We start from the raw sequence: 15,307 nt of genomic DNA on the forward strand, positions 1-15,307 counted from the left end.
AACCCTTTGCTGTGAGACTTGAAATTGAGTTCAGGTGCATCCTGTTTCCATTGATTATCCTTTAGATGTTTCTACAACATGATTACCAACTGTGGTAAATTGTATTGATTAGACATGATTTGGAAAGGCACACACCTGTCTATATTTAAAGGTCCCACAGTTGACAGTGCATGTCAGAGTAAAAATCAAGCCATGAGGTCGAAGGAATTGTCCGTAAAGCTCCAAGACAGGATAGCGTCGAGGTACAGATCTAGGGAAGGGCACCAAAAAATGTCTACAGCATTGAAGATCCCCCAAGAACACAGTGGCCTCCATCATTCTTAAATGGAAGACGTTCGAAACCACCAAGACTCTTCCTAGAGCTGGCCGCACGGCAAAACTGAGCAATCGGAGGAGAAGGGCCTTGGTCAGGGAGGTGACCAAGAACCTGATGGTCACTCTAACAGAGCTCCAGAGGTCCTCTGTGGAGATGGGAGAATCTTCCAGAAGGACAAACCATCTCTGCAGCACTCTACCAATCAGGCCTTTATGGTAGAGTGGCCAAACATAAGCCACTACTCAGTAAAAGGCACACGACAGCCCGCTTGGAGTTTGGTAAAAGGCACCCAAAGACGCTCAGACCATGAGAAACAAGATTATCTGCTCTGATGAAACCAAGATTGAACTCTTTGGCCTGAATGCCAAGAATCACGTCTGGAGGAAACCTGGCACAGTCCCTACGGTGAAGCATGGTGGCTTCGGAACACGTCTCTGAATGTCCTTGAGTGGCCCAGCCAGAGCCCAGACTTGAACACAGATTGAACATCTCTGGAGACCTGAAAATAGCTGTGCAGCGATGCTCCCCATCCAACCTGACAAGCTTGTAGCGTCATTCCCAAGAAGACTCAAAGCTGTAATCGCTGCCAAAGGTGCTTCAACAAAGTACAGAGTAAAGGGTCTGCAAATATTTGTTTTTGCTTTGTCATTATGGGTTATTGTGTGTAGATTGACAAGGGGAAAAAATCTATTTAATCAATTATAGAATAAGCCTGTAACATAACAAAATGTAGAAAAAGTCAAGGGGGCTGAATACATTCTGAATGCTCTGTATATCAGAGACTGAAGAGGCAGCACAATGACAGCCTCAACAGACCTACTTCCTGCCTGATCTGAACTAGCCTGAGCCTATTACTCATCAGCATTTCTGTGTAACATGCAGCACTAGAAAGGGGAAATCAAATGTAACCAGTCAGGTGAGGTACGTACTGGAGGAATGCTACAGGAAGAGAGGAAATACAAATGAGAGGAGCAAGTTTTTACACGATTTTATCATGAAGATAACGCTGATTGAAGCTATGTGCTGGTGTTAACTAGTTTATACTGAGATCCTATTCATACATCTCCCAGTTAAAATATATCCTGAGGACTACAGTCCATATGTATATTATACATCCTCAGCACATCTGAACTACATTTTATGGTTACGATCATAGTAACGTCTTTGTTATGATCTTCTTTATGATAAGATCTTTGTTCCTGATTCCCACAACTTTGAGGTCACAACAAACCTGTGGTGCAACAAGGCTCAAGGGAAATAGGCAAAACCCCTCCCAAACAGTACTGCTGGAGTTATATTATAAAACTGCAGCATTGAGGTTGGCTTCACCAAGCTTCAATACAACAGTCTGACAGTCACTGCTGTTTCTCTAACTAACCTACAGTCCTGATGCTGCTTCTCTGTAGCACTCAGAGGAGATGTGAGGTGAAGACAGCACTATGTCATGGAGAAAGGCCTGGAGGAGGTAGGGTACTTACACACACACACACACACACACACACACACACACACACACACACACACACACACACACACACACACACACACACACACACACACACACACACACACCACACAATAAATAGAAATCATTAGCCACCCCTTCACACACTCATTAGTGCTTTGCTGTCCATGACAGAGGGTTGTTTCCCTCACTTTCCCTTTTGACGACTCAACCCCAGGTCCTCCCCGAGGGTTATAGTGCAGACTTCTTGTAAGGGTAGTCAGGGTTGTTGGGTGACCTGCGTTCTCTGCTAGCCTCCTCACTAATACTGTTCCTATGTGGCTGCTGGGCCCCTGAACCTGGGGACTCGCCAGTAACCGCCATCTCCTTCGGGCCTTCCCTGTGGGCTGACGACCGCTCCTCATACCCGTCTAGGTTTCCACTGGGGGAGCCACACAAGTTGCCAAGACCGTGAGTAAGGTCGGTCTCATTGTTTGATCGTCCTCTGGGGATGTGTCCTTCCGCAGCCTGGGGACCAGAGGGGTTAGCCAGAGCTCCATCCTGCCACTGGGGGGGCAGGCCTAGGACGTCCAGGCGCAGGGGGTCAGAGCGTGCCTCAGCTGCCCGTCCCTGGCTGTCAGACTTGTAGGAGGGAGGGTGGCTGGAGGAGCTGTGGCTGTAGAGGTCTGGCCCTGCGTAGGGGGGCAGGGGGTGGCTGGATGTTGCGGTGGTTGGTCGGCAGGAGAAGTCATACAGATCAGGGAACTCTGCCTGGGCCTCCAGCTTTGGCTCTGGAGCGTGCCTCTTACAGGAGTGACCATGACTGAGGCTGAGGCGAGTGGAGGGACAGGGGCCGGGAGGGAGGTGTGGGGCCGGGTGGGCCATGGGGCCATGAGGGTCGTGACCATCCCTGTCCCCCATATGGTGCTCCCTCAGGGTCATGACAGAGACACCCAGAGCGATGTCTGGCATGAACTCCCTCATCACAGGCTCCATGCTCAGCTGGAGAGACAGAGAGAAGCACACCAACACGGCTAGTTATACATGATTATACATGATCACAGCACAATACACTTCTACAGCTACAATGACCAAAAGCAACAAACACAGCATGACATGTGGACCTTCACCTGTGGTTCTGGGAGCAGGGCTCGGCCCTTGGCCTGTGGGTTGCTGCAGTCTGGAGGTGGAGGCCTGGGGGCGGAGGGGTAGTCTGGGCTGCCATGTTTGGCTGTGGTGTGGAGCTGGAGCAGAGTGTGGTTACAGGGGTAGGAGAAAGAGCGGGTGGGGGTGGGATGGGCACACGAGGCCTCCAGGCCCCCTTCAGCTGGGCACGGCTGGGGGTGGCAGGGGGGTGGTATGGGGGTGGTGGGGGAGGCAGTGGGGGGTGAAACCCAGCCAGGCCCTCCAGGTCTGAGAACATGCTGTCCATCGCTGGGCTGCTGTTGACCCGACAACGACCTGGCTGGCGCAGGGCCAGAACAGGACTCTCGTCTCCAAAACGCTCCTCTGGGAAGAACTTGTAAGGGTTCTGACAATAAACAAACAAAAAACATTTAGCATCCCAAAAACCTTCTACTATAACACACACACACACACGTTATTACGCAGTACACTAAGTGAGTGATACTTTTGTCTTTCAGGGAGGTCCTTAGGACAGAGGTCTCCCTCTAACAAGTCGACAGCCTGGTCCTCCCTGTACCCTACGGGGCTTCCCCCTCACCTGCAGTAGCTCAGTAGCCCCGTCCGCCAGGCCAAACTCCCTCAGCACACGCAGCTGCAGCTCATAGCTGACGGTGGGCCCCTCGCCACAGTTGAGGGCGTAGGCCCTCTGGACCTGGTCGGTGTGACTCAGCTCCTGCAGCCTCTGGACCATCTCCTTAACCACCACCAGTCTGGGTACTGACAGGACACACCGAGGGTTGGTGGGCCATGTCAACGTTTCTAATATGTTATACTAAATGGCTTCCTTATTGGCACCAGTCTTGTCCTCTTACCTGGGATCTCATTGGCTACCACGGACGGAACGGTGGTCTGGCTGCTGGCCATCTGCTGATGGTTGATCATGTGACAGCACTGTGGCACGGCGTTGTTGACCATGTAGAGGGTGTCTGGCACGTTGGACATGCGCACCAAACGTAGACGCACCAGATCTGTCTGTTCCACCATCATCTCATCCAGCACAGACTGAGTAGAGGAGGAGACGGGTTAGGAGTCGGTCATACCCTGGCCTGACCCAAACCCTCTCACAGAGATGAGAGATAAAATACTCTCCGTTAACCATCAACCCCTCGATGCGGAGTGTCCTACCTTGGCCTCCTCCACGTATGGAGAGAAGAGACGTGGTCGCACATAGATGCCAGCGTTCTTCTGCCGTAACCACGAGTTGGCCTTGCCCCCCTCAGTCGTGGGCAGCATGTCCGAGGGAGGGGTGCTGATCAGACCCCTCTTTGTCTGTGAATGGAAAGAGGGTCAGGTCAATCAACAACTAAACAATTAATAGGGCATAAATGATAGATTGCACGATATGTATTGGCAGCAATCAGAAACTGTATTGAAACACCAATATGACGCGTCATCCATGACTACTAACCGCGTCAGAGAGGACGTCGCTGTTGGCAGGGAGGATGTGCTCAGTGCGTATGAAGGGAAGCAGGGGGGACAGGATCTCCTTCAGCTCCTCCACATCCAGGTCCTTCCTCTTCACCCCCCGCTTGTTCACACTGTGGGCTGTTCCGCTCAGCACGTTAGGCTCTGGGAAAAGAACCCGCCCACAAAACACACACAGTTAGTAGTGATTCTATTTATAACTATGTGGTTAGTAAGGCCAACACACACTCGTTATTTTTTAACGATACAGTATTTTTCCAGTCGGGTTCAGAGCCACACAAAAAACAAAAAAAATACTGCGATCTACGATCGTGGTGCTTCAGTCTCCCATTTTTACAGATAAAACTTGGAAAACTAAATGATTTTATAATCTTTTAGTGTATTTTGGAGGCGCTGGTACTGTAGGTGGGTGCTTTTCCAACAGCCATTAGAAGGCCTGCTCAGAGGGTAATTATAGAGTGTATCATCTCACCCCGGTCTGCCATCCTCTTAATAAGCTGCTGCTCGCCCCACTTCACAACGTACTTGAGAATGTCCTGCTCACTCGCCTGTGAAAGAGAGAGAGAGAAGAGGGCAGGGGAGGAGTGCGAGAGAGAAAAAGATAGCGTGATGAGAGGGGGATGGTGATAGGGAAGGAAAGGTGTAAGGACAAGGTTAAACATCGTAGTGTGGAGCAACATCTGAAGAGGCGGTTCAGTGAGGAGACTTGAATATGTGTTTGATGGTGTGACACGGTGTAGTGGAGGCTGAGAGTTGTACAGTATTTGTCTGATTGGATTACAGCGTTTCACCTCAGCCGTCCTGTGCGACACCCAGGGAGCTTTTGGCACAGCAGAGCAGACCAAAGCTCAGTTTCAATTAGTGGTCATGTCAGAAGGCAATGCCTCCAGGGAACGTTCTCACTCCGTCTACTCCAGACGCTGTGTGTTTGGGTTTGTGTTTATGCAGCCGTGTGCGCGTTGCCACTCTTCACCAAATAATTGTCAACCCAATCATGCCCTAGCTGCCTCGCAGACGGGAGGAACTCTGGGGAGGTGAAAAAGGGAAATTCTAAAAAGACAGTTACATTTTTGTAACCAAAGCACTGACTACAGAGTCATTTGGACAGGATTAAGGATGGGCATTTTAAATGTTTTGACTCTTCAAGTACTTGCATAGTACTAGTGGAAAAATATATGTTAACATTTATCTATATTCCAACAGTGCGCAACAATGCCTAATTTATCATAACCATTACAGATAAATTACAAATTGCCCCATACAGTACATACATAGTCAATCAATTTTTAAAAACTATTTAGGATTAATTTATTGAAACTGTAATATCAACTAGTTATATTATAATGGAACACAATCTACTGGGAAGGCAGTAACCTCAGCATTGGCGCTTGTAGAAACCTATGGTTCAATGGCATAACATTGTTCAGTTAATTAGTTAGTTAGCAGACAAGAGGCTCTTATTTCCAGAGCCCTATTCACAGTCAAGACACACCTATGTTATAGTAAAAAAAAAAACATGTAATATAACAGACTAAAATAGAACAGAATATTTTTCCAAAAGTTGCCAGTGCGAAGTGATGCGCATTTTGCTTCTGGAACAGGTACTCCCAATGAGTGATCATTTGAAACAGGGCTCAATTTGGTAAGGGTTTCATGATTACGAACCAAAAATCGGTCTACTTTTCGATATACAGACGTTCGATTTAGTTTATTCTGACTGTTCTTTGGAATTTTCCAAATGGATGAATAATTCCACCCGGAACACTGCATGGTGAAGAATTATGGCTACGGCATCAGTTTGGTGAGAAGCCTACGCTCAATCTTTATCAAACTCACGCGTTTGCAAATTTTCAGTGTGGAACCTGTCTGTCTGTGTTCAGGGGGTTATAGCCTAGGCTAAACAATTCTAAATGACACTAGCAGTTCGCAAAGTAGCGTAAGTGGAGAATAGACGGGATGCAATTTTTCCAAAACTGCAACTCGTTGTTGAAACACATTTTCCCAACTTCAATCAACCAGTCCATTTTAAATTTGTGAAAGGTGACATCATTTGGCAAGGAATGTAGCTTGTGTATCCCATCATTCAGATGTGTTTCTTATAGCCATTTATTTCTGTAGGCCTAATGGGAGCTTGCGTGCAAACTCAGCACACGTGTGTTGAAGGAGCAGTCAGAACGCATTTGAGTGATTGAGAAACAGAGGGGAAAGGGAATTTAAGGAGAATAACTGTGTGATACTTGGCTTGGTTTCTTTTTTGTTGTGCCCCGAAAATACACATGCACAACTGGAACACTTGAGTCAAACCAAAAATAACGTAATCTTCAAGACAATATTAAAACAATTTGAGACTTAAATTTAGCTTGTCCAGTCGGGCAGTCACGAAAACCATTTCACCAAATAGTTTTACAGTATTAAAGAAAGAAAAATATCTGATTAGATAGTTTTGTAAGTCTGTTCGAGTACTCGATTACACATGCCCATCCATGACAGGATACGATCTTAGGAGTCTGTGGAGATGCATCCAGTTCAATCACACACACAGCGGCGTGGGTATCTCACCTGTAGGTAGTCTGACTGGATAGCGGTGAGCAGGTGCTCCTTGCTGAGCTCGTAGAGTACGTCAGAGTTCACGACCTGGCTGAACTCCTCACACAGGAAGTGTAGGGCCTGGCGGTGGACCCACTTAGAGCCGTAGGGCTGAGAACTCCATTTCAGGATGGGAACCAGGCAGTCCAGGGACAGGCTCTCCACCACAATGTCCTCACAGCCTGGGTGAGGAGACAGGAACACAGAGCACAGGGGTCACGTACCGCTAACACTCATATCACGGAGTGAACAGCACCTTTAATAGCCTGGTGGTCCAGTCAGTCTGTTCTTCAGCCAACCCCTCTCTGTGTCATGCCAAATATGTATTGCTTGAGTTGGCTACAGCACAGTATGGGCCCAGGCTACATTTTTGCAAATCTATTGTATGGGAAGTCATACCCTGTCAGAACATTAGTAAGAGTATTAATGGGTGACTTAATTGAACCATAAATATCCCGCCACACAGTCACACAGTGGTCACTTCTGGAGCCATTCAGAAGCCTACAGTAGTTTCCCTCCTATTCATCACTACAGGGAGCACTCCCCCCTTTCCCCCAGCACCCCCCTCCATGCGTTTCCTAAATCAGAGCACATACCAGAACAGCAGGCAGTGGTTTAACACTGTTACACACAACCCCACAGAAATGCCTTTGATACCTTCACGTGTTCCAGTCACTCTACCTCCCGTTCACCACACTAACACAGCAGCCAGAGGGAAGTATGCCGCACACACACACACACACACCCACACACAGTATACACGCACACAGAAAACACATGCACAAACACACACGCTCTCATGCACTCGTATGCATATGCACACACACACACATTAATCAAAAATGAATTAAAAGTTGCAGAGGGTTATTAATTATTACTTGATATACTGTAGCCATTTGAACACATCTTGGGTGAAATGGAATTTCAGAAATGGCTATAGTGGCAGTCATAGTGGCAGTAGCAATTGAGATAGAACTAAAATAAACATCAAACAATCAAATTACATCAACTTGGATAGGAAACTAGTGCATGTCCACAAGGGTACATAAATAATTTGGCTTCACGTTTTGACAGTCAACTCAGTGGAAAATGAGAGCAGGCAGTGCGATGCCAGTGATAGAGGCACACAGTGTGCCTCTGAGGCAGACGGAGATACTGGTCTGCTTTGAAGTGGCCCCTGCCCAGGCCCCATACTGCTGGCTCTGTCTTTAGCTTGTGGAGAAGAGCGGAGCAGGCTGCCCTGCCCTAGGCTTAGCTGGGTTATGAGCTCCAGTACCAGTGCTCCTCTGGGACTCTTATCTGTGGGCTGCACTGCCTTTCCCTTTGAAACTGCACTCTGGGAAATTGGACACTGACGCCCAGGGAGATGACGCCTGCCATCCTCTTTTTTAAAAATGTTTTTTTCCCCTCCTTCAACCGACACACACAGTGTTAAAGATATATTTTCCTAGATTTTTGGTCCCTTCCTTTACTTTTATTAGCTAGTCAGAGCGATGCAAAGCAGACCCCAACAGTGTTAAACGCAGGATGGAAATCCTGTGTCGTTAAGAGGACAGATGAGGTTGAAATGTGGACGCAGACATTTAGCCTTTTTATCTTCCATAAACAGCCTGAAGTGGGAATAGATTCCACACTTCCTTCCTTCCTTCCTTCCTTTCCTTCCTTCCTTCCCTCCCTGTATCTCTTCTCTCTGTATTCCGCTCATTCTATCCTACTTTCTCGCACTCTCTGAGCAGGGGTAGACACGTAGAGAGAGACACACACAGACAGACACAACTTCCTTTGAAAAGGTAAAGCTTCCCCAGTGGAGACCAGCAGCACATAAAAGCAGACAGCTCTGTTCTCTATTAGCCCATTAGAATGCATAGCACCATTCAGCCTTTTAAAGCTTTGCACCCTTATTATGAGCCGGAGATTAGACTGGGCATTATATCTAATACTTAAGCCATTTCCTCTTCTTCCTTCCCCTCACTCTCTCCCTCTCTGGCACTATGCATTCACTGCAGCCTAGCAGACTGACTAGAATATCAACACAATGAGCATTATGGCAACTGCATCTGTGAGACGGCAATAACTGAGGAAGTGGGCTTGCTGTTTTTTTTAGCTCCATGTTTATGAAACAACGTTTCCAAACCCACTTAAGACATCAGCAGCACTCAGAACCAGTAAACACTGTGGTGGACTTGAATCACGTCTGATTACTCAAGTAACTAGAGCTTAATTTTTAGCGGAGGTCTCAAACAAAACAAAAAGGAACGAGGAGAGACTAAAGAAGAATGATGGGCTTCACTCCGACTGCCTGAGGTCTAAGGCCAACTTCCAAGCAAACCGATTGCCAAGGAGCAACTGGAAATCCCCCTCTGCTTGGAACAATTAGGGTTCACTCATGTAATAGGTCAAGTTCTGCCTGTAACCAAAGATATGATTGATCAGACAGCAATATCACAGACGAAGACTCCTTAAACGTAACAGGAGAAAGTTTAACGGCTGACAGATTTCTCCTAATGGAAGGTGCTATGACAGAACTAAGGCTGTTAGTCACACAGGGCCTATCAATAGCCTCTTAAATGCAATGGCAAGTTTAGATATCAATTTTGATCCCATTCATTACCACTCAAACACTTTCACATCAGCAAGCAACTCTGAAGACTGACTGACTAACGTTATTTATTGCCCACCCAAGGTGTCGTCATTCATGGTATTAATCAATGACTAAAACTTACCGCACAGGAATCATGATTGTAATGGCACGCATGTCTCCACAGATGAGTCATTACTCTCCCGCTCTGTCTGTCTGTCTGTGTATATATATATATATATATATATGTGTGTAGAAAGGAAAATCTGCATTGGTATGCTGATCTACTCATTATCAGCGCTCTCACTGTGTTTGAAAAATGAATAAGGCTTTTAATATCGGCCAGGGTAAGTGAGAGTAAGTAAAAGAGTGAGTGAGCGATCTCTGGCTAGGGAGCTAATAGGGTCGATAACTGCTGATGAAGACGAGAGGCTCTCAGATTGAATCCTACCACCAGTGAGTGCACCCCGGCCTGGACACAGCTCAATCAGATGGAGGGGGAGCAGATGAGGCACAGAGAGGAGGAGAAGGAAGGGACTGCTAGCCCAGAGATAGCATGACAGCTACCCCAGGTCTCTGACAGGAGGCTGAGGTCACTCAAGGTTGTCACATAGAAATTAAATCATGGGCCTTCTCAGCTCATTTGACACTTGGGTGAGCAAGAGTTTTGGCAGCCAACGGCGTGTCAGTGGAGGCTCCTCACAGGAGGATAGGGGGGGACCAACCTACTCAGTGAATTTCAGAAAGATAGAAATTATGAAACACAAAAAAAACTAACATTTTTAGATAAAACTATATTAATTATATTCACGTCACCAAATAATTGAATAAAACACACGGTTTTGGAATGAAGGTCTATAGTTGCCTAAACAGCACTCTGTTTTAGGAGCACCCCCCTCCTTGTGGTACATTGACTTCAATACAAAACCTAGGAGGCTCATGGTTCTCACCCCTTTCCATAGATGTACACAGTACACTTCCAGAGGACATCCTCCAGAGCTCTTGCAGCATGAACTGACAGTTGAACAGTTTTGAACAAATTCATTTCTTTAAAAAATTGAGAAGCAGCAGAGAGAGAGCTATATTTTGTTGTATTTTTTTCAATAACTTAGCTAGCTAATGCTCCTAATTTAGCCTACTCAACAACCTGACTCAAACAGAGAGGAATGCTATGTATGTTAGCTAGCTGGCTAAGGCTTTCCAACACTCCAACTCTTCCAAGTTAGGGTAAGCTTTCGGTTTTATAAAATTTATTGCCACCATGGCCCACTGATGTAACTACTAAACTGCTTGCTGTACTCTGCACTGCATGATGGTACACATGGATTTAATTGTGGGTTTACTAATGCGTTCATTTTAGTAGCTATGTTGACTATGACGTTAGCTAATACTGTGACAACGTAGACGGTGTGTGAAGCGGTTAGCATTTATGTTATGAAGGTTTGGCTTGAAGAGGTTTGTTCACCTGGTCACAGACAGCTGTTTGTGGTGCACTGAAGTTCACAAGCTAAAGGAAATGTGAGAGGAGAGCACATAAATGCAAGAAGGAACTATACAACAAGGAAAGTGATGCTGTTTTTATGTGGCTGCTGAAATGTATCGGTGATCATCCGATTGTGTTGCAAAATGCTTCTTAAAAACGGAACAAAAAACAGGAATGGACCTACCTGAATTTGTCCAATAGGAACTCTCATTTAGTTTGTAACTGTTTGGAATAATGGTTACACTGTCTGTCACCTTGTTCACTCCAATTGGTCTCTCGACCTGTGCACCTACATTATAAACTTTCATTTGTAGGCTAGGTTGGAGCAACCTCACGATGGGTATTGGGAAAATGTGAGTATCATGTAGTTGCCCAAACCTATCAATGTTACATTGGGCTGGGTGAATGGAGTATGAGTGACAGCCATTCAATATGCTGTAATGGCCAATAATCTTAAAAACGGCACTGACCACCAGGTGTGTGTGTGTGTGTGTGTGACTGAGCGTGCAGGCATGTTAAAAAGGTTAGGGGTGTCTTTGAGAGGAGGATAACTAACAGAGGAAAGAGAAGAAAAAAAACTGGAGAGATGGAAATGTAATTAACTAAATAAGACGGCTATCGTACAGACGAAATGAGAGGTCCTTGATACACACCACAACATGGGGTTTCATGGGAACTGATGAGATTGTTGCTTCTCTGTGGTCAAGAGAGGGGATATAAATACCCTATAGTAAAGGCTTGGAGGAGGGGGGGGATTTGAGGGGATGACAGTTTGCCTGGTGCAAAGCTGCCGTGGCAACCCTGAGAGACATGATGGTGTAGGGAGTAGTTTGGAAATCGATAATGTGAACGGGACAATATTGCAATATTATTTTTGCGCTAGTCAGCTCTACCTGCACCAAAACTTCAGTATTTTTCCTTCATAGCTTGTAAATAGTATTTTTCCTTCATCTTCTTTGAAAAGAGAGCCAATGTTTAACACTTAATTTTCATGACTGATCAAAACTTGTTTTTTTTCTTAATGTCTCTCTCTTGTCCCTCTGCATTGTCATGTCTCTCTCTTGTCCCTCTGCATTGTCATGTCTCTCTCTTGTCCCTCTGCATTGTCATGTCTCTCTCTTGTCCCTCTGCATTGTCATGTCTCTCTCTTGTCCCTCTGCATTGTCATGTCTCTCTCTTGTCCCTCTGCATTGTCATGTCTCTCTCTTGTCCCTCTGCATTGTCATGTCTCTCTCTTGTCCCTCTGCATTGTCATGTCTCTCTTGTCCCTCTGCATTGTCATGTCTCTCTCTTGTCCCTCTGCATTGTCATGTCTCTCTCTTGTCCCTCTGCATTGTCATGTCTCTCTCTTGTCCCTCTGCATTGTCATGTCTCTCTCTTGTCCCTCTGCATTGTCATGTCTCTCTCTTGTCCCTCTGCATTGTCATGTCTCTCTCTTGTCCCTCTGCATTGTCATGTCTCTCTCTTGTCCCTCTGCATTGTCATGTCTCTCTCTTGTCCCTCTGCATTGTCATGTCTCTCTCTTGTCCCTCTGCATTGTCATGTCTCTCTCTTGTCCCTCTGCATTGTCATGTCTCTCTCTTGTCCCTCTGCATTGTCATGTCTCTCTCTTGTCCCTCTGCATTGTCATGTCTCTCTCTTGTCCCTCTGCATTGTCATGTCTCTCTCTTGTCCCTCTGCATTGTCATGTCTCTCTCTTGTCCCTCTGCAGCAATAGGTTTGGAACATCGAATCGCAAAATAAAATCGCAATACATATAAATCGAGTGTACAAAGCATTAGGAACACCTTCCTAATGTTGAGTTGCACCGCCTTTAGCCCCCAGAAATGCTTCAATTTGTCAGGAAATGGACTCTACAAGGTGTCGAAAGCGTTCCACAGGGATGCTGGCCCATGCTGACGCCAATGCTTCCCACAGTTGTGTCAGGTTGGCTGGAAGTCCTTTGGGTGGCGGCCCATCCTTGATACACATTGGAAACTGTTGAGCATGAAAAACCCAGCAGCGCTGCAGTTCTTGACACACTCAAACCGGTGCGCCTGCCATCTATTACCATAATCCGTTCAAAGGCAGTTAAATGCATGTCTCAATTGTCTCAAGGCCTAAAAGGATCATAGCGTTCAGCTGGATTGACCTGTCCAGTCAGTCATGGAAAGAGCAGGTGTTCCTAATGTTTTGTACACCCAGTGTAGCATCGTGAGACTTGAAATACATATTGTATCAGCACCTAAGTACAGTGACATCGTATCTTGAGGTCCCTGGCAATTCCCAGCCCTCGTACAGGTGTGAGGAAGATCTAGCCAGCTGTGTGTGTGTGTGTGTGTGGTGTGAGAGCCATCTTTTCTACTGTGCCTTTATAGCATGCAAACATGTGCTCCCCATGCTCTTTTAACTGCAACAGCACTTTGAGATTTACAAGAAAAGCTTTAATTTTTTTTTTATTGTTAATAACATTGGGTTTTTGTTGTAGGACAGACAAAGGTTATAATCTTCCCACTGTCCCGACAGCCCAGTAGTACATTGTTTCCTGTCTGTGATGCAGCTAGTGACAAGAGGCACTAATCCCTGTGTCTGTATGTATTTGATGGAGTGGGTGGGCAACAGCTATGATCGGTGTCTTCTTTACCACCGAATATGTAATACTGTCAAAACCCCACTGATCTCCAGCAGAGATGGAATGTAGCTGTTAAAGACAGATGGGCAAATGGACGCTATTCTTTGACACATCAACCACAGTATGTATGGTTGATATATATATATATATATATATATATACAAATTCAAGGATTTTTTTTGATGGAGTTTCTCAAATATCTGAACCCACCAATCAGGTGTCAGAAAATGGTGTGAGTGGTTTCTGTTAGTAGCACACCTCACATCCTGATCCCTGCCTAGCGGATGTGAGAAACACCTTCATATTAAAATGAACCTTGCAGGCATGAAGAGAGCAACCCCCCCCCCACAGGTTTAAAATCTCATCACTCATTGGAATGGGAGGTGACGGTAATAAACTGACAATATCTACGCTCTTGGCTCCATCTGACCTTCTAGGGGGGGCTTCTGGGTGAACTCCAGTACTCAGAGTGACAGCAGCCAGAGAGAGGGAGAGCAATGGAGAGAGGGCTGCGGTCTTGTGATAAATAAAAGGAGTGATGGGGCCCTGACAGGAGCGCTCGCTGACTCTGCAGAGATGTGTGTATCAATAAAACTGTCTGTCACTGGAGACCTTCCTGGAACAGGGAGGGAGGACAGAGGAACAGTCCTGAACCGGACATGCTTTTTCCATTTACATTGGCCTAACGTCTGCAGCTGAGAAAAACACAATTTGCACTAAAACAAGCTATCAATATAGGGATTCTGTTCAGAGAGATGTCACCCCCTGGTTACATTTTGCTCTTTCTTGCATGGACTAATTTAGTTACATTGTTGCATTGTTGGGACATATTTTGGAGATGGACCTATTGCTGGGCAACAGTCTGAGGCGTGAGAAGGTTAACCCCCTGAACTCTGTGACCTGTCAAGACGGCTAGTTACAGTGCCTTCAGAAAGTATTCACACCCTTCGACATTTTCTGCATTTTGTTGTGTTAACAGGGTGGGATTAAAATGGAATGAATTGCCATTTTTTGGTCAACAATCTAAACTGAACAAAAATATAAAATGCAACAATTTCAAAGATTTTACTGAGTTACAGTTTATAAGGAAATCAGTCAGTCAATTGAAATAAATTCATTAGGCCATAATCTATGGATTTCACACGACTGGGAACACAGATATGCATCGGTTGGTCAGATACATTACATGACCAGAAGTATGTGGACACCTGCTCATCGAACGTCTCATTTCAAAATCATGGGCATTAATATGGAGTTGGTCCCTCCTTTGCTGCAATAACAACCTCCACTCTTCAGGGAAGGCTTTCCACTAGATGTTGGAACATTACTGCAGGGACTTGCTTCCATTCATCCACAACAGCATTAGTGAGGCCGGGCACTGATGTTGGGCGATTAGGCCTGGCCCGCAGTCGGCGTTCGAATTCATCCCAAAGATGTTCGATGGGATTGAGGTCAGGGCACTGTGCAGACCAGTCAAATTCTTCCACACGATCTTGAAAAAACATTTCTGTATGGACCTCGCTTTGTGCTCGGGGGCATTGTCATGCTGAAACAGGAAAGGGCCTTCCCCAAACTGTTGCCACAAAGTTAGAAGCACATAATCGTCTAGAATGTCATTGTATGCTGTAGCGTTAAAGATTTCCCTTTAATAGAACTAAGGGGCCCAGCCCGAAACATGA

The 15,307-nt window shown here is 46.0% G+C and overlaps 1 protein-coding gene across 1 annotated transcript in view; it reads right to left on the reverse strand.

Moving 5' to 3' along the window:
- Positions 1-965: 965 nt before the first annotated feature.
- The window catches only part of LOC112233217 (BTB/POZ domain-containing protein 7), a 28,175-nt gene continuing 13,833 nt past the window's right edge, over positions 966-15,307 (reverse strand). The window contains 9 exon segments of the mRNA XM_024400682.2: positions 966-2,762; positions 2,891-3,057; positions 3,060-3,291; positions 3,484-3,662; positions 3,758-3,947; positions 4,071-4,214; positions 4,354-4,514; positions 4,843-4,918; positions 6,930-7,138. Coding sequence (XP_024256450.2) covers positions 2,013-2,762; positions 2,891-3,057; positions 3,060-3,291; positions 3,484-3,662; positions 3,758-3,947; positions 4,071-4,214; positions 4,354-4,514; positions 4,843-4,918; positions 6,930-7,138 — 2,108 coding nt within the window. The 3' untranslated portion in view covers positions 966-2,012.

The sequence above is a fragment of the Oncorhynchus tshawytscha genome, linkage group LG11 (genome assembly GCF_018296145.1).
Source record: "Oncorhynchus tshawytscha isolate Ot180627B linkage group LG11, Otsh_v2.0, whole genome shotgun sequence".
In the NCBI taxonomy this organism is placed as follows: domain Eukaryota; kingdom Metazoa; phylum Chordata; class Actinopteri; order Salmoniformes; family Salmonidae; genus Oncorhynchus; species Oncorhynchus tshawytscha.